The 23,778-nt window shown below is 44.6% G+C and overlaps 1 protein-coding gene and 1 pseudogene across 2 annotated transcripts in view; both read right to left on the bottom strand.

Annotated features, from left to right (window-relative positions):
• LOC140384741 (L-lactate dehydrogenase A chain-like) overlaps window positions 1-23,778 on the bottom strand; it is a 27,531-nt gene extending 3,753 nt beyond the window's left edge. Inside the window, exons 1-7 of one of the 2 annotated variants that reach the window (XM_072466720.1) lie at window positions 23,288-23,778; window positions 22,432-22,595; window positions 20,650-20,764; window positions 13,306-13,479; window positions 10,913-11,086; window positions 9,058-9,163; window positions 5,404-5,527 (exon numbers count right to left, since the gene is read on the bottom strand). In XM_072466720.1, coding sequence (XP_072322821.1) covers window positions 5,404-5,527; window positions 9,058-9,163; window positions 10,913-11,086; window positions 13,306-13,479; window positions 20,650-20,764; window positions 22,432-22,557 — 819 coding nt within the window. In that variant the 5' untranslated portion in view covers window positions 22,558-22,595; window positions 23,288-23,778. Of the gene's footprint in view, window positions 1-5,403; window positions 5,528-9,057; window positions 9,164-10,912; window positions 11,087-13,305; window positions 13,480-20,649; window positions 20,765-22,431; window positions 22,596-22,915; window positions 23,044-23,287 lie in introns of those variants that run through there. The other variant, XM_072466721.1, reaches the window with a different exon arrangement.
• Window positions 6,346-6,603, bottom strand: LOC140384742 (small ribosomal subunit protein uS14-like; annotated as a pseudogene).

The following is a 23,778-nucleotide window of genomic DNA, read 5'->3' as shown; positions in this document are numbered from 1 at the left end:
TTGCAGGACTTCCTACCTAAACAGGTGTCAACCTTCCCGCTCCTACCGCTAAGGGGGATTCAGGACAGGGTAGTTTCCAGAGGGTGGGCAGGAGAAGGGAGCGTCTCGGACATTTACAAGGAACTTATGGGGTCAGAGGAGACGCAGACCGAGGAGTTGAAGCGCAAGTGGGAGGAGGAGCTGGGAGGAGAAATAGAGGATGGTCAATGGGAGGACGTGTTGAGTAGAATCAACGCGTCCGCAACATGTGCCAGGCTCAGCCTGATACAATTCAAGGTCGTTCATTGGGCTCACATGACAGTGGCCCGGATGAGCAGATTCTTTGGGGGGGAAGATAGGTGTGCAAAATGTGCAGGAGGACCAGCGAACCATGTCCACATGTTCTGGACATGTCCAACGCTTAGGGGATTTTGGCAGGGGTTTGCAGATGTCATGTCCACGATGCTAAAAACAAGGGTGGCGCTGAGTCCAGATAGTTTCATGAACATTGTTTATTTTGTTGTTGTTACAATACCAAAAATACCTCAATAAAATGTTTGTTAAAAAAAAATGAAAATTGTTGCCCTTGGTCCCACACAGGACACTTGCTGTTTTTGGTGCAGCGCTTAGTGACAATCATTCTAAAAGGTAAAAGCAATGTCCAATTCTGATTTACAAGACTGAGGTCCCTAAACTAGAATCTAAAAAAAATGCACTTTAGGCAGGCCAACCACATGCATTCCAAAAATCACATTCATTATGCCAAAGCAAATACATTGATTGACATCCTGTTCCTGTAGTTCAATAAATAGATCAGCAGGAGCGAGAGTCTCTTGAAGTGTGACAGGCCCTAAAGATTACACGTGCTAAGTGGTTTGAAAGAAGAGTACAAAAACTGATCTAGAGTCAAATTGGATACAAAGCCCTTGCCGTACGATGGAATTTCAATTTCCAGTGGGCCTTTAAAAATAAAAATTGGTGAACTTGGTGCAATAGTGGCATGAGGGGAAACCTTTTTTGCACATTGGTTAGGATCTGGAATGCATTGCCAAGAGTGTGCTGAGGCAAGGTCACTCATGGTTTTCAAAAGAGAATTGGATTATTATCTGAAGAGGAAATTCTGCAGGGCCATGGGAAAAAGGCTGGAAATTGACACTCGGTAAATTGGTCTTGCAGAGAGCTGGCACAAACAAGAAAGGCCAAATGGCCTCCTTTTGTGCTGTGTAAGTAGAGAAAGTGGATCTTAAAACAAGCAATTCAGATGCACGGAGCTGAATATAGCTGGAAGACTGAATTGCTCCATGAGTCTCAATTATTCTGTAATATGTACTATGGTGTCATGGTGAATCGTTTTGACCAATTTGGCTCAACATGCATCACCGAACGTGCAGTGTTGGTCAGCAGCAAGACCAATGGTTCATGCTTCAATTGTGACCTCTCTATTTTCCTGTTTCTCCCTCCTTGAATGATTCACTGGATCTCTGAAGCTGATGCCAGGAAATATTCTGAGACGGATATCATTTATCCAGAACAGTTACCTTGGACACCTGTGTCTGTAAACGACACCCTACCCCCATAAAGCGTCACTTAGAAACTTGCTAGATAGCAGAAGAGGTGTTGCTAAAGCACCTAGACAAATTTGGAATCTCGCGTGTTGATCAAGATGAATTCCTCCAGGCATGAGGCGATGCTGAAGTAACAGAGGGATGGGCGAAATCGGGCAATACAGAACTTTGTTCAGAGGGGTAATACTGTACCTTCGGGGATTTATAACTAACAAACCAAAGGTGGCAATTGCTGAATGTTTTACAATTATGGTTGGTATTGAACAACTCTCCTGCACTAACTGATTTTCAGGTTATGGGATTGTCGGGTTAGAGGGGGATGGGATTTGATGGTGATTGATTTAGACTCTGAGTCATGCTGCAGTGTTTTATATTGATACCAAATAGAGCAAGTGCGGGAGATTCACCACCACTGACTGTCCTAAATGACTGTCTCGTTAACACACATTACAATAACCCACCACTCGTTTCTTCAAATAAAAATAGAATTTTAAAGAAAAAGATGTTTTAAAATATGCTTTAAATGCTATCAAAATGATTACATTTGCTCTTGGTACCCACAGGAGTGTGAAACCCAGTGTGCTGATTAGAACATGTAACAGGAGTCTGAACTCGGCAAATTCATTTGATAGCCAGGGTACCCCTTCAGAAAGGTACGGTATCCCTTTGGATAGGGTTCCGGGATACCTTCAGGAGAGGTATGGCGCTCTTTGGGAAAGAAATAGGGCGCACTTTAGTTTTGTTAAAATTAAACATGATTATGCACTTGTTATGCACAAACTCATTGGAACTGTCCAGCTGTCAAGGAAGTGTCAAAGCTGTGAAGGAAGTGTCCAACGATACTAGGTGAGTTGGCATGGAGGTAAGGGCATGGGTTGGCATGCCTGGGGCACAGGGAGCATGTGGTGGGGTGAGGCCTAATGGCTATTTTTTGGATCTATTATTTATTTAAACAGCATGCTGGTGCACAAAGGTGGGCCTTTCACCCAACCTGCCTCTTTACCCGGCAGCCTCTCCACTTGTTCTGGGATCACTCGCCCTGATTCCTATTTCAACCTGCACCTACAGACAGACATTTTTGAAGGTCAGGTTCATAGAACCTTAAAATCTCCCAACCCAGCCTCGAGAATCTGAGCTTGTGTGTTCACCTTAATATCTGAAAAACGTTGACGAACTCAACTGTTAAACTTCCATAGAATCCTAATCCATTTGATATTTTGTTGACCTGAATTGTGTTAGTAATTGAATATACCGCCCCTGTGTCACTTTCAGCTGTGCTGATGCATCATTTCAAACTGATGCAGACAATAAACTCAATCACTCTGTGCATTATGGCCACAAGAAGGAATGTGCTCATTATTCTCAAGCTTTCTATTTTCCTCTTTCTTCAGCTACCCCAATGCTGAGCACGGGCTTCCATTAGATTGGTCCCGAATTGCACTCGGCAATGCACTGCAGTGGTTTGCTGTTGCCTTCTGCAGTATGGTTGACCAGGAAACTCCCACTCTTTACGTCCCACCTTCAGGCATATGGGAAGGATTTACAAGCTGATAATTGACCTGTTTGGCCACCTTCCATGTCCTGAAGTGGGACTTGAACCCAGAGCTTCTGACCCAAAGGTAGTGATGGTACCACTGCACAAAACCTCCCTCAAACATGCTATAAGCTTTCCAAGCTAGGGTAAAGGACCTAGCCTGGTCATGCAGGAGACCACCAAGACTGAGAGAAGACTGAGTGAGTGAGCACCACTACAAATCAATAGGTGAATGCATTGCACTATTCCTTTCTAAGCAACAAAATAAAAAAGACTTGCATTTATATCGCACTTTTTAAGATCACAGGAAGCCCCAAAATGTTTTGAAGCCAATTTCTGAAGTCCCTGTTGTACCATAGAAAATGCAGCTATATGCACAGAGCAAGCTTCCACAAAGAACAATGTGCTAATAACTACTCAATCTGTTTTACTGCTCTTGATTTGAGAAACAAATACTGACGAGGAAACCAGGAATAACTCCACTACTCTTTTTCAAAATAGTGCCATGGGATCTTTTACATCCCCTTGAGCATGCAGCTGGGACTTTGATTTTAAAGTCACATCTTCAACACTGCAGCACTCCCTCGGTACTGCAGTGTTAGCCCTGGTTTCTGTGCTTGAGTCCTAGAGTGGGCCTCAAACCCACAACTTTCTGACTCAAGAAGCAAGAGCTGCAGCTAACACTCAGAACAGAAGGCATCAGGTTCATACTGTGATCTGGACCCAGTTGCCAGCCAGCAAGTCTATGTGATCAGATAAGGGTAGAAATGACCAGGGTCAATGTCTTTCAGCATCCAATAACTGACCCAAATGTATTAAATGGTTAAGGTACCAAAGGGAGTTTCCACTAGGGCCAAGAGTTGGAGAAAACAAGAGGAATCAGGAGATAATGATGCGGTGATATAAATGTTTTGTTTTAAAGTCTGAAGATTGGGGTCTGAAGGTGGGGTTGGTGGTGGGACTGGGGGAGGGTGTTCTTACGAGTGGTGAGAATGCAGAGCTTGCTACCACATGGAGTTTTTGAAGCAAATAGTACAAATGCATTTAAGGGGGAGATATACAAGCAGATAAGGGAACAGTAGGTCATGGTTTAAATAGGAAAGATGGGAGGAGATGAGTGGAACATAAACATCAGCATAGGTTGGTTGGGCTGAATGGCCTGTTTCAGAGCTGTTTATGTTGTGTCATCCTTGGGGTGGGGATGTCAAGGTCCTCTGGGGAAAGGCCAAATGGAGGGGTACCCAATGTGAAGATTCTTCAGCTAAGCACCTAGATCCAGGAGATAAATGTGAAGGCACTCCCCTGAATCCAGCTTGCTTTCTGAATCCACCATGCCTTTGCCTTGTGGAAGCTGTCGGGTTCCCTAACACCCGGGGAAACCAGCCAACAGAGGTGAAAGCTGAAAACCTGCACGCCGTTGAGACTCACGGCCTCACTACCATTTCTGAAGATCCAACTGCCTCCTTGAATCCAACTGGTTACCCGAGCAACTCGCGGCACCAGGTGAAGTTGGGAACGGGTGTTGGAGGGGGTTTGGTTTGCTAAGTCCCAAAACCTGCCTTTTTTTGGGGGTTACATTTTATAAAATTTAACGTCTGTAAAAAGAAAAAAAAATATGCTTGATGGTCTTGTTCTTTGAATTCTGGAAACTGTTTTCCTATCACTACAATACATAAAGCACTGCATGCAATGTCCTGTGGGACCAACCAACAGGAGGTAGAAACTGGACCAGTCCCATGGTCATTGCATTATCGGTTTTAATTTATCACATCAATGCCAAATTGCAAATTTGTGACTATGTTGCTTGTGAGTATATTAAATTTCTGACTGTGAAGGAAAGCTAATGTACTGTCCTCATTATTGTTCATTAAACAATCAGTACATCAGCCAGCTAACATCAGGACTTGCAAATCTTAGGGCGGCACGTAGTACCGTGGTTAGCACTGTTGCTTCACAGCTCCAGGGCACCAGGTTCGACTCCCGGCTTGGGCCACTGTCTGCGGAGTATGCACGTTCTCCCTGTGTCTGCGTGGATTTCCACCGGGTGCTCCGGTTTCCTCCCACAAAAAGGCGTTAGGTAATTTGGACATTCAGAATTCTCCCTCTGTGTACCCGAACAGGCACCGGAATGTGGCGACTAGGGGCTTTTCACAGTAACTTCACTGCAGTGTTAATGTAAGCCTACTTGTGACAATAAAGATTATCATTATCTATCATATATGGAGAAAACAGCACTTACAAAAATTGCTGTCCCAGTTACCACCTGTGGTATAAAATTTGCAGCAATATTTAACCAATATGGAAAGACAGCTGTTTAAAACCTACTTTTGCATTGACAGACACCAGGTGGATGGATCTGATATTTTTCAAAATTGCGTTGACAATATTGGCCACGCTTAAACCAATGGCCCAAGAAGTGTATCCTTTCAGCTTTATAACATCATGGGTGCTATAGTTTAAAAAATAACAGTCATTAAAACCAAAGTTTTACTGTAAAATGTAATTCCACATCACACTACTGTTAGTTAATGAGTCACATGCTAACAGACACCTTGTTTTACATAAAAGGGGAACATTTACAAACCACAATATGAATATTAAAGAGTTTGGTGATTTTATAGGTATATTGGTGCTTGAAGTCAAGCTGAATGATTTTATAGATAGAATCAGTAGGTTCAGTTCACAGACAAGCCACTTCCAGCATAAAAACATAGAAGCTGGGAGCTGCCATGTGCAGGTTAGGTGGATTGGCCATGATAAATTGCCCTTAGTGTCCAAAAAGGTTAGTTGGGGTTACTGGGTTACGGGGATAGAGTGGAGGCGTGGGCTGAAGTCAGGTGCTCTTTCCAAGAGCCGGTGCAGACTCGATGGGCCGAATGGCCTCCTTCTGAACTGTAAATTCTATGTGGCCCTTCTAGCCTGCTCTGCTATTCAATAAGATCATGACTGACCTGCGACGTCAACTTCACCGTCACACACTATCCCCATTATATACCTCCGTGCCCAAATTAAATTTTGTTTTCTGGTTCATATGAAACTTTTAAAGCACTGCTCCCCCATTTACTCTCTGTGAACTTTCACCCTCGAGTGTTAGTGTCGCTTGGTTCCCAGAGCATCGGTTTTACTCCGTCAAATTGTAAGGTACGTAGAAACATATATGGAAAACAGAAGCAGTTTGTGGCCTTCTTGGAAACTAATATGGAATTTGGTTTTTTTTGGACAATTGAATTTTATTTACAGAAATGGAGCATCACAAAAGTTTGCTTCTTCCAGGTGGAGGTTAGAATTGTTTGACAAATGCTACATTTCCATTTCGTACTGCATTAGAATGCACTCTTGCTCCTTTTGTAATTTAGTCCAGCTTGACGAGGCCAACGTCTTTAGCGTATTGTCCGAAGCACTGCGGCACATGTTGAGGCTGTATTTCCGGATCAGGCCGTGTCGGTTCACACAGACTCGGCATGAGCGGGAGCCCTGACCAAATTTCCTAGGGTGAGACCAGTAAAGCTGCTGATGACCCATGGCGGCCAGACTCAGAAAGAGCCTAATTATGGCATTTGTGTCCTCTACTCACTTTACAGTCTTATTTATGCATTTTTAATGACAACAGCACCACACTGTTTGAAGTCAAGCTGAATGCACGCAAGTTAATCAAATAAAAGTTCATACACTTTGTCAATACTAAAACTCCATCCAAGTACAATCATTGAGAAAATGAATGATGTGTTCATTCATATCTGAACATTGGAGTAACTTATAATATAGATGATAATGTGGAAGCACAAATAGCAAGAATGTATTTATTGGTTTCCTTTCAAATTCTTGAATTTTTGCTTCGGTGGAGAATGAGGAAGGAGACACAAAATTGGATTGGAATGGAAATCAAGGCAGGAAAGCATCCATTAGGGGATGTGGGAATCTTGGCCCAAAAAGATGGATTCATGAGAAGATTTCCAAAGCTGGAGAGAGGTAGAGAAATAAATAGAAAGAGGGACCAGTGCAGCTAAAACTGGTGGATTAGAATGTGTGGGGGAAGGGGTGGGGAGGGGAGCTGGTTATTTATGATGGATGAATTGAAAGCCGGATACTGAATAACAGAATGTTTGAGAGTTGATTGCATTGAAGAAACTTACCAAGGTAGGTGAGGTCATGAAGGGATTGAAAGACTGAAAAGTGGACTTTGACCGTATTAAATTTGGGAATGAGAATCCAATGAAGGCCAATGATGAGGATTTGAAAGGAAAGAAAACAAAGGATGGAGATATTTAGGTGAGTCAAGTATGTAATCACAAAGCCAAGTACCAAGAGTTTCAGCAGCCAAGAGGCTGATGTAGAAGGGAAGGCAGGTATTGGGCACGTTCTAACTAAAAAAGTGTCAGTTCAGGGCAGGATTAGTGGGAACATTCCCGGCAGAGATTGTGGAGCCCCGATCTTTTGACCCAACCCCGGACCATCCTCCCAATGCCCCAACTCTCCTGTTGGGGGAGGGGTCATCGGGTCCCCACTCACCCCATCACACACAGGCAGGGCACTTCTGGGCCTGATCCATGGTGTGGGCAAAATACCATCTTGGCATTGCCAACTTGGCAGTGTAACCTGGGCACCCTGGCAATCCGAAGGTGCCAGGTTGACACCAGTGCTAGGGTGCCATCATGCCCGGCCTCTGATCGCCTGGAAGACACCAACCCCCCCCCCCCTCCCCCACCACCACCACCCAGGTGTTGTTCTGCCTGGTCCAAATTTGTTGGGACAAGTACTGAACAGCGCCCAACTGGGGACTCCTCAGCGAGGCCAATAATGAAAAAATGAAATGAAAATTGCTTATTGTCACAAGTAGGCTTCAAATGAAGTTACTGTGAAAAGCCCCTAGTCGCCACATTCCAGCGCCTGTTCGGGGAGGCTGGTACGGGAATTGAACCGTGCTGCTGGCCTGCCTTGGTCTGCTTTAAAAGCCAGCGATTTAGCCCTGTGCTAAACCAGCCCCAGTTGATGGCGGGCAACCTTTAGATTCAACCTGAGCACAGCTGAGTGGGTAGTTTTAAACTCACTTGGTCGTGCGCAACTAGGTCCCGTCTATTGTCCCGATCCAGATCCCGACATCTCATGAGATCTGGTTAATCTCACGGGGCATAACAGATGCCGAGATTCCCGTGAGAGGCCTCTCCTGGGATCTATAATAATAATCGCTTATTGTCACAAGTAGGCTTCAATGAAGTTACTGTGAAAAGCCCCTAGTCGCCACATTCCGGCCCCTGTTCGGGGAGGCCGGTACAGGAAGTGAACCTGTTCTGCATTACAAGTCAGCTGTTTAGCCCACTGTGCTAAACCATACCAGCCACGCCTCGCCCCGTGGGGTTCTGCCACGGTGCAGCCGGTAGGTCGCGCCCATTGTTTCAGCCATGGAAAGGAACACTTGTTTCAGGTTTAAAGATTAACTTTGGATCAAACAATTCACCGCGATTGTGAATGGCCTGGTTCAACCTGAGTGGTAGAGAGTGGGATGGAGTCGATGATAAAGAACAGGTTGTGAGGGGTAAGTCAGAGAACAGATTTTGGTATCTCCAATGCTGAGCTGTAGATTGGTGACGCTTGTCCATGTCAGAAAAGGAGTCTGAGAGATCAAAGGGAGGCCAGGAGTCATGGACAGTAGCAAAGCTTCAGCATTTTCAGCACACATACACACACACACAGTCATCTGGAGGAAACACTGTGTTTAAGAAAGGTAGATTGAAGGCACGGTTGTAATTGGGGTTTTTTGAGAGAGGCGATGAAAGCAGTTTTGCGATGGGGGGAAAAAAAATTAAAAAGCTGAAAATCACCGTGAAGGAAACAAATATGTAATATTCCCCTGTGGAGTACCAAAGAAATTGTTAAACATCTTATCTCCAGCTCCAAGGATGGTTTCACTCATCACAAATGTAACAAGCACACAGATCTGCCACTGTAAGCAACCAGTTACAAGAACTCATTAACATTCACCTCTCTATAACCTTTCTATGAATTTGCTCTCCCTGTTCGTTTGCTAGTTTTTCATCTAATTTCTCCAGGTTGACACCAGCCACATTTGCACTGCTCCAAATAGCCACTGCAGTTAAGGGGGAAAAAGCACAGCATTAGTTACAAGAACATGTTTCATGCTTCATGAAGCACAAAACTCAGAAAATTAAATCAAGTGGGCCCGTTCTAATGACGAAGGACCAGATGGCGTCCTGGACGATCAGTAAAAAGATTGGTCATCACATTCAAGAAAGGCTTTCTTTCATTTGAACCAAGTTCTGGGGAGTAATATTCAGGTGGATCATCTTAATTAACCCTGTTGCTATGGTGTTCTTTAATGATAAGTACCTGTCTGAAAAGCTGCTCTTGCAAAGTTAAGTGAAAGATGAAACATTAGCAAGTGTGGAAAACAGATTACATCCTGGTCACGTATTGAATGCACTCTTCAACCAGAATCATGATAGAGAGAAACTTACAGCACAGGAAAAGGGCAAGAAGCTCACCTTGCCTGGGCTGGGCCTTCTGAAGAGCAGCCCTGCTTTTTATCCATAACTAGCCATGTTCCTCACGCTCAACTCACTTTTCCCACCAACTTTTCAGGTCCAACATTTCACCCTGACAACTCTGAGTGAAAATAACTCTCCTCAACACTCCTCAAGATCTTTTGGCAATTATTTCAAATCCAAGTCTGGCTATTGCCCATTCGCCACAGGAAACAGTGTTTCTTCACCGACTCTTGTCAATATCTTTAAAAGCTACATTAGATCATCTCTTAACCTTTCTCTTTCAAGGAGAATGGTCCAAACTTTTCCGACATTTTCTCATGACCGGTGGCACAGTGGTTATCACTGCTGCCTCACGGCGATGAGGACCCGGGTTCGATCCCGGCTCTGGGTCACTGACCTTGTGGAGTTAGCACATTCTCCTCGTGTCTACGTGGGTCTCACCCCCACAACCCAAAGATGTGCAGGGTAGGTGAATTGGCCACACTAAATTGCTCCCTAATTGGAAAAAAAAAATAACTGGGTACTCTAAACGACCCCGGCACCGGAAATTGCCGTCACCGCAGAGTACACCGCCGGGGGCCATTGCCAGAAGCCCGCTCAGCAATACTCTGCTCCCGACCGGCCAAGTTCCCGACGGCGTGGAACTAACCATCTATTGTCTGTCGGGATGCTGGTGTGGCGGGTGTGGACTTTATTTGCAGGAATTGCAGGAGTAAAACTCCACCGTTTTGACGCCGGTGTGGGGACATAGTCTCAATAATGGAGTATCCAGTCCCATATATTTACCACCCTCTGTGTAAAAAACGTTGCCTCGCACATCAGTTCTAAACTTTTCCCCACGCACTTTAAACCTATAACTCCTACCCTAGGAAAGAGCATCTGACTATCCAAAAGAGCATCTGACTATTCACTCCTCATGTTGGAGCCCAAATCTCACTCCCAGCTCCGGATTTTTTCTATCTTAAGTTCTCTCACTGCATCAACCCTATACCATCTAGAAAAATATGTCCCTTCCAAGCATGAAATATCTTGTGACCATCACTGATGGCTACTGATGGGTACCTAAATGCCCAAAAATTGATGAAGTACACCAATTTGTGGGAAGTTCTTCGAAGGGTTAGTCCTGGGATACAATGGGACATTTTTCTGTTTAATCGTTAAAAGCTTGAGCTTTCAGCAAAGTTTAGTATGAAAAACAGCCATCCAAATTGAAATGGAGAAATAGTGCAATCTTTATCAATCATTTAGAACAATGCCATAAAGCACGTGTGCTTCATAGGTATATGTACAAAACCATGATGAATATTGTATCAAATTGGCAAACTACTTACCGCTATCATCTCCTTGTTCGCCGATGATATATGCGTGAACACTGATTGGATTAATTCTCAACTTTGCGCCGAGTAAAAAACGAAACCTGGCAGTGTCCAAATCGGTACCGATGCCAATCACACGGTGCTTTGGGAATCCACTCAGCTTCCAGGCAACATAGGTCATCGGGTCCACTGAAAAGCAAGTAAAGTCCAAATAAATGAATTTCTCCTGTAATTGGAAACTAGTTAAAAATGGAAAATTAACATGTGAAAAAGATTTAATTTTCTGTGGGCAGCACGGTAGCATTGTGGATAGCACAATTGCTTCACAGCTCCAGGGTCCCAGGTTCGATTCCGGCTTGGGTCACTGTCTGTGCGGAGTCTGCACATCCTCCCCGTGTCTGCGTGGGTTTCCTCCAGGCGCTCCGGTTTCCTCCCACAGTCCAAAGATGTGCAGGTTAGGTGGATTGGCCATGATAAATTGCCCTTAGTGTCCAAAATTGCCCTTAGTGTTGGGTGGGGTTAATGGGTTATGGGGGAAAGGGTGGAGGTGTCCAAGTAGGGTGCTCTTTCCAAGAGCGGAGTGCTATCCACAATGCTACACTATATCATTTTACTGTAATCCATGTACCTATCCAATAGCTGCTTGAAGGTCCCTAATGTTTCCGACTCAACTACTTCCACAGGCAGTGCATTCCATGCCCCCACTACTCTCTGGGTAAAGAACCTACCTCTGATATCCCTCCTATATCTTCCACCTTTCACCTTAAATTTATGACCCCTTGTAATGGTTTGTTCCACCCGGGGAAAAAGTCTCTGACTGTCTATCTATTCCCCTGATCATCTTATAAACCTCTATCAAGTCGCCCTCACCCTTCTCCGTTCTAATGAGAAAAGGCCCAGCACCCTCACCCTTTCCTCGTAAGACCTACTCTCCATTCCAGGTAACATCCTGGTAAATCTTCTTTGCACCTTTTCCAAAGCTTCCACATCCTTCCTAAAATGAGGTGACCAGAACTGTACACAGTACTCCAAATGTGGCCTTACCAAAGTTTTGGTAAGCAAAGAGCATGAGTCCTGAATGCTCAGGGCTGGAGAGGAACTTGCAGTGGGAGAGGGATAATCTCGGTCCACGTGGATACCGACAAGATAGGTAGGACAAGGAAAGAGTTCCTGCAGAGACAGTTTGAGGAGCTCAGCACTAAATTGAACAGCAGATCCTCAAAGGTTATAATCTCTGCCGTGTAAATTGGCGTAGGGTACACAAAATTCTGGAGGTGAATATGTGCCTCAAAGACTGGTGTGGGAGAGTGGATTTCAGTTTGTGGGGCACTGGCACCAGTACTGGGAAAAGCGGGAACTGGACCGTTGGGATGGTCTAACCCAAACCTTGCTGGGAACAGTGCCCTTCTGAACTGCATAACTAGGGAACTAGAGGGTAAGGGATCAAATGTGGAAAGATGTGGTACATCCAAGAGTAGTGAAGAGGGGAAAATAGTAATATGGAAATAAAGGTCATAGAATGGCAGGAAGTGACAGAGAGAAAAAAAAACTAAGAATGCACAAAGAATCAAGACTAATTGTTACAGAAATAGAAAAAAAGTAAACTATAGGCGCTGTATCCAAAAGACAAAACGAATTTGGTCTTGTTCCGCACTGTAACCAATCACTATTTGTTGATGCACTGTCAATGTACTCTGTCGATTAGTCTTTTGTCTATTATGTACGTACTGTGTGTGTTCCCTTGGCCGCAGAAAAATACTTTCACTGTACTCCGGTACATGTGACAATAAATATTAATCAAATCAATCAATCAATCATCAATAAAGTCCCAGAGATGAGGCAATAAACCAACTCTTGTTCACATGGGTGCAAAAGGTCTCAAGATTCCAGAAAGTTATCTGAGCCAATATTCTTCCCTCGACCAGCACTTCAAAATATTGAGATTTGCTGCTCACGCATTCATTGGCCACTTGCGGGGTTGTGCTGTGCACAAATTGACTGTGTTTGAGTAACAACAGTGACACCATTGCAAAAAGTAATTTGCTGAAGTACTTTGGTACATTCCGAGGATACGAAAACGAGGTAGGTACTTTAAAGATTATTCTTCCTTTCTTAACTAACTTCCATGAAAAATGTTTGAATACCAGTCGTTGGACTGGATCTCACAGATTGTCTGGCAAGAACCAATGACATTCAGAAAGGAGGGAGGAGAGAAAATTGCTCAGGAAAGAAAATGAAACAAGTGTAATAGTACAATTGTCTCATGGTGCCAAATTCTTGCCTTTCATCAAGCATTTTACCAAAATGAAGATATTCGTTGCTGGGAGATAGCATTCTAGATTTTTCCAGTGAAAACACACAAGCAACTGAAGACATACCCAGCAACGCTTAATCAATTGAAACTTTACCTGGAATAGTTACAACAAGTAGAACAGCACTTGGACTGTGCTTAGCCAATTGAGGGATGATCTCCTTAAAGGTAGCTATGTTCTTTTGCAGCTGTCTTCTTTTGACTTCTCCCACTGCCTGCCGTACACCAGCACAGATGATACACACCTTTGAATCTTCTGTAACTAAAAAATCTGCGGGATGGTCATTGTAAGAGAAAATTATTCAGTTAAAAAAGAGACACAGATATTTTATGTCAGACTTGGACTGTACCAGGATTTTCACAGTAACTTCATTGCAGTGTAACATGAGCCCACTTGTGACACTAATAAAGATTATTATGATTACATTCCTTTCTAAATAATGTGAGTGTATGACACTGTGATTCGCAATGGTACTCACCAGACATCAATCTTCAAACCTGCACAGTTTTCTATTCTTTAGAACTGCTAGTCAATCAATTAGATTTAGAAAATGCTAGTTTCCTCACATTGTTCAATGTGCCTGGACTCACAGAACACAGAAGAGGTAACAGAACTGATGTTTACAATGTTGTATTTCCCACTTTGATTATTGTGCAAATGTGTAGAACAGAAATTGAGAAGCAGAAAATTCTAACCAGCAAATGTTACATTGAACAACAAACAGGTTTTTCTATAGTTCATAGAATCACAGAATCGCTACAGCGCAGAAGGAGGCCATTCGGCCCATCAAGTCTGCACCCACCCTCTGAAAAAGCACCCTACCTATGCCCTCTCCCTATTCCCGTAACCCCATCTAAACTTTAGGACACCAAGGGGCAATTGAGCATGGCCAATCCACCTAACCTGCAGACGCTGTATTTTAGATGAGGCATTAAGCCGAGGCCTTGTCTGCACTCTTAGATGATGTAAAAGATTCATGGCACTATTTCAAAGAAGTGTAGTGAAGTTTTGCCTCACGCTCCAGCCGCACGTATTTCTCAATCGACACCACTGAGACAGATGATCTGTCTGTGGGACTTTGCTGTACACAAATTAGCTGCCACATTTTCTACATTGCAACAATGACGACAGTTCAAAAGTACTTCAGGGGCCTGTAGTCATGTATAAGTATTTAATTGTATGAAAAGAAACAGGCTGGATTCTCTGTCCCTTTTGCTGCAAAAATGGGCCCCCGCACTTCCGCACCGTGCTCCATGGCGGACTCGGATCGCAGAGCGGGACCCTGAAAATAGACCACCCCCCCCCCCCCGATCAGCCGTGTGCCCGACCCTGACTGCCCGCCCAAAAATACCCCGGGCCCGTATAAGGCCGCCCCTGCCCTCCGATTGGCCCACCCCCGACCAGGTATCACGCGGGTATCATGGACGGTAGGACCATAAGTGGTCCACGCCGTCGGGAATTCGGCCGGTCAGAGGCAGAAAGTGGCCCCAGGTAGGTGCTAGGTGGCTTGGCATACTCGGAGAATACGCCACTTTTAGGGGCCCGGAGAATCGGGGAACTGGTCCCGATTCCGTGCTGGGAATTGGATTCTCCGGCCCCGCGCCGGCCGCGATTTCAGCATCGGGATGCGGCGAATCCAGCCCCACATGTTCCTGCAATCAGATCTAGCAAATCTGGTAACGTTTCACAGGGTTGGAGCTGGCTGGAGTGACAAATAAGCATAGGATATCATTTCTCGAATTTAGCTTACTATTGGAAACAACCTTAGGCTTCTAACACTGGGGCGGCACAGTTGCACAGTGGTTAGCACTGTTGCTTCACAGCGGCAGGGACACGGGTTCAATTCCCGGCTTGGGTTACTCTCTGTGCGGAGTCTGCATGTTCTCCCCATGTCTGCGTGGATTTCCTCCGGGAGCTCCGGTTTCCTCCCACAGTCCAAAGATGAGCAGGTTAGGTAGAGTGACTGTGCTAAATTGCCCTCCTGTCCAAAAAGGTTAGGTGGGATTACTGGGTTACGGGTATAGGGTGGAGGTGTGGGCTTAAGTAGGGTGCTCTTTCCAAGGGCAGATGCCAACTCAATGGGCCGAATGGCCTCCTTCGGCACTGTAATTTCTATGATTCTTTGATGATCCCAGTGATGTGGAATCTGTAACCAAAGTAGACACTCTCAACCTATTGAGATAAATCACGTCCAACTATATTACACAGTGTCGATTGTAAAAGCAGGTTAACTGATTCACATAATCAAGTTTGTACTTGTTGTTTTTGTTTAAAAAGGTACATGAGAAAATACTTAATTTTAAAAACGGAACCAAATTTGGTGACATCCAAGACACCAAATATCTTTAGTAATACATCTATGCCTATTTAAATTAGGGTTGACCACTGCGAGTCACCACTCCTGAATCGTCTCAGCTAGTAGGAGCAGTAGATAGCCGAGCCATATACATCAACCTAGAACTCACCCTCTGCTGACCTAGCTGTTCTCAATGGGTTTTGGTCCTCTGTACCACCTATAAGCGAAGCTCAATCGCTTCAGCTGTTGAATGATGAGATGTACGGCAAATGACTACTAATGTGACCTTTCTGACATCCCCCTTTCTCGTTATGGCCAGGTAGATGATATAAGCCACATACAGGCGAGGGCTGCTTACTAATGGATTTTCGCAATGTCCATCACTCAGCAATCGAATGGTTAGCACATTTAGACTGGCATGCTTGGCTTGACAATTTATATAAATGCAATAACATCAAGAACAATAAATGAGGCATCAAGAGGGTGGTTTAACTGCACCCCAGTTTCTCAGAATTAGAAAGCTTTCCAGCTCCTCGGTCACTGTCGAGCTGTTCCTTTGGCACGTTCTCCTCTTTCGAACAGCCAACCTTATTCCACCTCTCATTTAAAATCCGCATTATCTAACATCCACCCAAGTAACTTGAATTTTTAAAATTAATATATCCTCACTGTTTTGCTCCCTCTGCACCGAGTAACCTCGCATCCTAGACAATTCTGGCCTCATTGAGTATCTCGGACGTTAATTGCTCTGCCAATGGTGGTTATTCTTTCAACTGCAATGGATCTAAGCTCTAATATTCCCTCCCAGAACCTCTCCAATGCTTTTTTTTCCTTTAATACCTACTCCTTGACCAAGCTTTTGGTCATCTACCTTAATATGTCATTTGACTTGGTGTCAAATGTTAACACAGCGCCTGTGAAGCATCTTGGGATCACAGATCGGCCCGATCGCATTGCATGGTTGAAGAGAGCTCAGGGGCTAATTGGCCTACTCCTATTCCTATGTTTCACACAAGAGCACAAACGTATTGGAAGTAGGAATAGGCCATTCGGCGCCTCGAACCTGCTCCACCATTCGATAAGATCATGGCTGATCTAATTGTGGTCTCAGCTCCACTTCTCTCGCTTCCCGTCCACCAAACAGCACGGTAGCACAGTGGTTAGCACAATTGCTTCACAGCTCCAGGGTCCCAGGTTCGATTCCCCACTGGGTCACTGTCTGTGCGGAGTCTGCACGTTCTCCCCGTGTGTGCATGGGTTTCCTCCGGGTGCTCCCGTTTCCTCCCACGGTCCAAAGACGTGCAGGTTAGGTGGATTGGCCATGCTAAAATTACCCTTAGTGTCCAAAATTGCCCTTAGTGTTGGGTGGGGTTACAGGGTTATGGAGATGGGGTGGAGGTGTGGACCTTGGGTAGGGTGCTCTTTCCAAGAGCTGGTGCAGACTCGATGAGCCGAATGGCCTCCTTCTGCACTGTAAATTCTATGATCTATGATCTAAACCCCCCCCCCCACCCCAATCTCCCTAAATCCACCCCTCATAACCCTTGCTTTACACGTCAATCAAAAGTCTAGCTAATTCAGCCTTGAATATATTTGATGACCGAGCCTCCACTGCTCTCTGGAGAAGACAGTTCCACACACTAACGACCCTTCGCATTGTTAAAGACATTTTCAAGTTCTTAGTGTATAAGTGTATATATGTGGCTATTGGCCCAGAAGAAATGCCGCTTATAGACTTGAACTAGCCATGGATGAAATAGTATAGAGTACCCAGCATTTCTGGAAGCACATTACAAGCTGGAGGCCAAGGATAAGGAAGGGGAAATCTCTAAACAGAAACCAAAGACAAGATTCTTTACTAAAGATTTCAGTCTCATCACAGCCTTTCAGCCCTTTTTAGGAAATTCTACCTCTTCTCCTCCCAGTTCCCATTTCTTTCTTATTTCCCCAGTGAATGCCACTTCCCAATAATCAAGAGAAAGACTATCATTGAACACTCAACCATCAGAATTGTAATAGAAACGGCAGCACGGTGGCGCAGTGGTTAGCCCTGCAGCCTCACGGCGCCGAGGTCCCAGGTTCGATCCCGGCTCTGGGTCACTCTCCGTGTGGAGTTTGCACATTCTCCCCGTGTTTGTGTGGGTTTCGCCCTCACAACCCAAAGATGTGCAGGCAAGGTGGATTGGCCACGCTAAATTGCCCCTTAATTGGAAAAAATGAATTGGGTACACTAAATTTATTTAAAAAAAGAATTGTAATAGAAAAATCCACAGCCATCAATGTTACAGGGGTATCCAGAAACAATTTAATTGCTATTCTATTTAATTGCTACATGAGAGACGACCACGTGGTACAAAAACCTGCTCAACCACAAGTGAAAATAAAGAGTCTTTACAGCAAAAACAAATCCATAGTATCTAAAAATATCACCGGTTGCCGAGCATCGATTGAGTCTATGGGATGGTTGTCTTTCCTTGACTTCTGCAATCTCCCTGGTGACTTGTCACCATGCCAACTGCTCAGTATGCGCAGAGACAGCCCGGGAATGATGGCTGATTCATTACCTTTGATGACTGCACTATACCTCGAGGCAATCAAAGAAGTAAATAGATTGCTGAACAATACACATCAGACCAATCTCCAGAGGTTGTGCTGGAGTTCTCCAATTCTAAATTGCCTTCTCGTTCAAAATATGCAAACCTGAAGACATTGCAGGGACAAGCAATGAGGCTAATCTCAGGTGAAAAAGAGATAGGCCATGAAAGTATAAACTTAAGTTCCACAGTATTGAAAGAATATTGGGGAAACCTTACTGTGCTATATCATTTTTTTTAAAAATTCATTTATGGGGTGTGAAGACATCATTGGCTGAGCCTGCATTTATTGCCCATCGCAAGTTACCCAAGAATATAGTAAGAAGTCTTACAACACCAGGTTAAAGTCCAACAGGTTTGTTTCGAATCACTAGCCTTCGAAGCTAGTGCTCTGAAAGCTAGTGATCCGAAACAAACCTGTTGGACTTTAACCTGGTGTTGTAAGACTTCTTACTGGGCTCACCCCAGTCCAACGCCGGCATCTCCACATCATGACCCTAGAATATGTTACACAATATAGGGTTTTGTTCATCAGATATTACTTTAAATTGAGCCAGAACCAAGAGAATACAAGTTCATTTCTTGAGGACTAGTTTTGGAATGGGCGTGAAGAAGAATAAGGTGAAAATAGTTTCTTTAGTTTAAATGAATGAATTTAATTAATTCATTGCCTTTCAAAGGTAATAGATATTTTGCTCCTTGTGTTTTATTCTAACTGCACGGTGTAAAACAAAACACTCGTCGACTTGCCATGAAACAGAAATTTAGTTTTGCTTGTCGTCGATACAAAGAAACCAGCATCAATCCTGTTTTATGCCAAGTCCACATGAATACCTTCTGGGACATGAAATCTTTTAATAGAAAGTAAAACAGAACCTTTATCATGCATCCCAAACATAGAATCTCTTCAGTGCAGGACGAGTCCATTCGGCCCATCAGGTCTGCGCCCACCCTTGGAAAGAGTATCCTACCTGGGCCCAGACCCAATCTTAACCCAGTAACCCCAACTAACCTTTTGGACACTAAGGGGAATTTAGCATGGCCACCTAACCTGCACATCTTTGGACTGTGGGAGGAAACCGGAGCACCCGGAGGAAACCCACGCAGACACGGGGAGAAAGCGCAAACTCCACACAGACAGTCACCCGAGGCCGGAATTGAACCCGGGTTCCCTGGAGCCGTGAGGCAGAGGTGCTAACCACTGTGCAACCGTGCCGCCCGTAAATACCATACAGCACACTGCAACATGGGGCTCTTCGCCATTATACCAGCCATTTTCTGGTCAGTGAGGGCAGAGATAAAATGTGAATGTGGGAGTGCGCTTTCAGGTACGGACAGCTACAGGAGGCCTGGATGACCTCAGGTTTATGACGAGTGGAAGATGGGAGGTTGGCCAGGGAAGTATTGAGATAGTTGGGTCTGGAGGTCACCAAAGCAGGGATGGAGACCTCAACAGCAGATGGACTGAGGCAGAGACAGGCCTATTTTGTGGAGCTGGAAGTAGTGTTGGATATTCAGCACAGGGTCTAACAGGTTGAATCCAGCCTGGTTCAGTTTGAGCCAGTCATTCTTCCCATTTGACCAACCATTCTATATCTTCCTGCAACCACCCTACCAATCTTCATGTCATCCACAAACTTTCTCAACCCCCCCACAACGTTCTCATGCAAATTTTTTATATATCATGAACAATAAGGGTCCTAGCACTGATCCCTCTGGTACGTAACTGGACACCAGTCTCCAGTCACACAAACAACCTTCTACCACCACCTTCTGTCTGCTACCACCAAGCCAGTTTTGGATCCAACTTGCCACATTACCCTGGATCCCATGTGCTTTTACCTTCTTTACCAGTCTCCCATGTGGGACCTTGTCAAAGGCTTTGCTGAAATCCATACAACTGCACTACCCTCATCTATACACCTGATCATTTTCTCAAAAAATTCAATCAAATTTGTTAGGCATACCCTCCCTCTGTCAAAGCCATGCTTTGATCAAACATCGCCTTTCCAAGTGGAGATTAATTTTCTCCTTCAGACTTTTCTCCAATAGTTTCCCTACCAATGATGTGAGACTCACTGGGCTGTAATTCCCTGGATTATCGCAACCACCCTTCTTGAAAAGTGGAACCACATTAGCTGTCCTCCAGATTTTCCCACCAGAAGCTGTTCCCAGTCCACTCTGGCCAGATCCTACCTCATTTTAATAAAATCTGCCTTCCCCCAATCCAAAACCGTTTTTTTGCAGACCATCATTTTCCTTTTCCATAACAGATTCTTAATATATCGGTGGGTATGTTAGATGAGCAATTTGTGAGCAACAGCATGCTTTAAATAGTATGGGGCGGGATTTACCAGCCATTCATTGGATTCTCTGGTCCCGTGGGTTTCCTGGCAGCATGGTTGGGGGGGAGGGGGGGGGGGGGATCAATGGGAATTCCCATTGGGCGGACTTGCAAAAGAGCATTTCGCCCATAAAATTATATTTTCACTCCCAACAATTCAACAGCATTAAATATGCCATAAAAAAAACCCATGGCCCATCACTGACCTGTGTCTGCCGAAATTTTGGATTTTAGAAACAGGCTACCGTGTAACAAATCCAGAGCTTCTCCCTTCAGTTTGTCTGCCACTCTATCAACCAGAGCCAATTCATCAGCAATATGCTAGAGGGAGAAATAATACAAAATACATCATGTTTGGAAAATACTGGATGTAGGTTGGTGTTTGAGAATTATCCAACATTCTAGCAAAATATCAAACATATATTCATAGATGTGGAGATGCCGGCGTTGGACTGGGGTGAGCACAGTACGAAGTCTTACAACACCAGGTTAAAGTCCAACAGGTTTGTTTCGAATCACTAGCTTTCGGAGCACTGCAGGAAGCACTAGCACTAGCTTTCACCTGAGAAAGGAGCAGCACTCCGAAAGTTAGTGTTTCGAAATAAACCTGTTGGACTTTAACCTGGTGTTGTAAGACTTCGTACTATATTCATAGAGTCATGATAGCACAGAAGAAGGCCATTTACACCAGTAAAGTAACTGGGTACATAACAGCCCTTTCCAACTCTCATTGGCAGAATGATACTGCACATTGTTGTGCCAACTCCCTTTCGATTTTAAAATGGTGCAGAGGAGGTTTAGGTAAAGTGTCCCTCTCAGAATAGCACTGAGTGATTGACCTACATCAGCTCCCAGTCAAGCAAAGGCTTGATTTTAAAATTGTTTTCAAATCCCTATACAGGCTCTCCCCTCTGCATCTCTCTGACTTATGTAGCTCGTGGCATACTTTGTTTTTTAATGCTTCTGTGAAGCACCTTGGGATATGTCATTGCTATATAAATAAGGTGTTGTTGTAAGGGACAGGCAATGAATGCTGAATTTGCCAGCAGTGCCTGCATCACATCAATAAGTGACCAAAGTAGATCATTCATTGAACCATAGAATTTGAGGGTGGCATGGTCGCGCAGTGGTTAGCACTGCTGCCTCACGCCGCCGAGGACCCGGGTTCCATCCCGGCCCTGGATCACTGTCCGTGTGGAGTTTGCATATTCTCACCGTGTTTGCATGGGTTTCACCCCCACAACCCAGAGGTGCACAGGTTAGGTGAATTGGCCCCGTTAAATTGGAAAGTGACTAGACTAAGGAATTAATTGACAGTGAAGCATTTTGGGATATCCTGGGGTTGAGAAGGGCGCTATAGAATTGCAAGTCTTTCATTTTTCTATTTGCCAGTTAGCATTGAGAAGGTGGAGGTGAACAAATGAGTCCCTTCAAAGGCCATCTCAGTGGGTCATCCACACTGGTGTGGATCACAAAGTCTGGGTCATCAATTTTATTCAAAGCTGGGCTAGTTAGATTCTTGAAATGAAAATCGCTTATTGTCACAAGTCACCACATTCTGGCACCTGTTCGGGGAGGGCGGTATGGGAATTGAACCCGCGCTGCTGGCCTTGTTCTGCATTACAAGCCAGCTGTTTAGCCCACTGTGCTAAACCAGCCCCTCTAAATGACGAGGGGAGTCGAAAGTTGAGGTGACATATAGACCAGAGTAGGTAAGGATCAGAGATTTCCTTTCCCTGGGGATCTTTGGGAACCAGATGGTGTTTGTATTCATGACATCCATTGTCACGATTACGAATAACTTTTTTTTTCCATTATAGAATTATTTAATTAATTGAATTCAAACTCTCGAGTTGCCTTTTGGGATATGGGATTTGCACTCATGGCTGCTGATCAAGGACAGTAACATTGTCGCCATGTTGGCATATACAAAATGTTAAATAAAAACTTTAACTGCTGCCCAGAACAATGAAAGTGATACCCCATACCTGCTGCAGGATAGAAATGGCACACGACATGCCAACTTGTCCAGCACCGATTATTGAGACCTTTGAAGTCGCCTTCATGGGAGTGTCGGCGTGCACCTCATTCATCAATTTATTTTTCAAACTCATTGTTTTTAAACTGAGGTCAGCCTAATAAGGTGAAGAATCTGAAGGGGAACAGCATTTTCTGTTAATATCATACAGCAGTGTGTGTGTGTGTTAAAGAAAAACACGAACATATACCCTTGACATCCCCAATTTAAACTTGAGCTTCAAGTGACATTTCACCATCCCTCTCTGGGTGGATGAGTTCTTATTTTTTAACAGGGGCCGGGTCTCTCAAAGTCCGGCATCGCAACCTAAGCCCAGCTCTGTGGAGAAGAGCCAACTCGAAGTGTTAATGAACCCTCTTCCTCGCTCCCACAGAAAGCTGCCCAGGGCAAGCTGTATGTTCCCCAGCATTTTCTGGTTTGTAAAATTCCCTTACCTCGGGGTGGGGGGGAGCGAGATCCAGACTGTTTCAGGCGAAAAGGATAGCAGGGAATTCTCTAAAGCGAGAGAAAGTGTGAGCTAGGACACAGCATTCTGATTTATTACTGCTTTACTCCTAACGACCCTGAGGAGCAGCAATGTTGAGTTCCTGGAACTCAGCACTTTTTGATACTTTCCTCTGGGGTGTGTAACCAACTTGTATCAAGATCCTTTGTCATTTTAGTGACACCAATCAATTTCAACAAAGTATTTATGGGTGACAGAATTACAAAGTGGCATTTCCAGGCTGTGATACTCATCTCAATTCTCTCTCCCGATCAATATTTCCTTTCAATTCTTTCAATATTGTCTTTTTTTTTACACTTACACAGACTTTATTTTTTTTCTGGCTTCTCCCTCTGGCTCCTGCTTTCAGTGTCGCTGCTGGCAGGGGGGCTTGTGTGTGTCCGTCTCTCTTCCTTCGCCTTCAGCGAATGTTTTCTCCCAACCGTCTCCCCTCTTCTCCGTTGTTATTCAAACTCTGAAACCTCCGCTCCACATTCTCTCCGCGAACCTCGCGCCTCTCACCGGGAGCCGACAGCAACGAGTCAGCCTCTCCTGGTTCCAACCCAGCTCCTTGCAACAAAAAACCCACCCAGGAGCCAGGGGTGGTGTTGGACAGGAGCTTGGCACGTTCACACAGCCCAGGCTGAAGTACACACAGGGCACAATTTATATTTATAATGTGGAATCTACAACAGAGAGAGAGTGAGAGTGTGGCAACACCCTTACCTGGATTGTACACACCTTCCACAATACTCACTGCTTCTGGAGGATCTGAATCTTTCCTGACTTTGAACTCCGGACTACACACCGTTT

This window comes from Scyliorhinus torazame, chromosome 10 (assembly GCF_047496885.1).
Source record: "Scyliorhinus torazame isolate Kashiwa2021f chromosome 10, sScyTor2.1, whole genome shotgun sequence".
NCBI lineage: Eukaryota > Metazoa > Chordata > Chondrichthyes > Carcharhiniformes > Scyliorhinidae > Scyliorhinus > Scyliorhinus torazame.
Note: the sequence above shows the minus strand (reverse complement) of the source record. Positions and strands in the feature narration are given on the sequence as shown.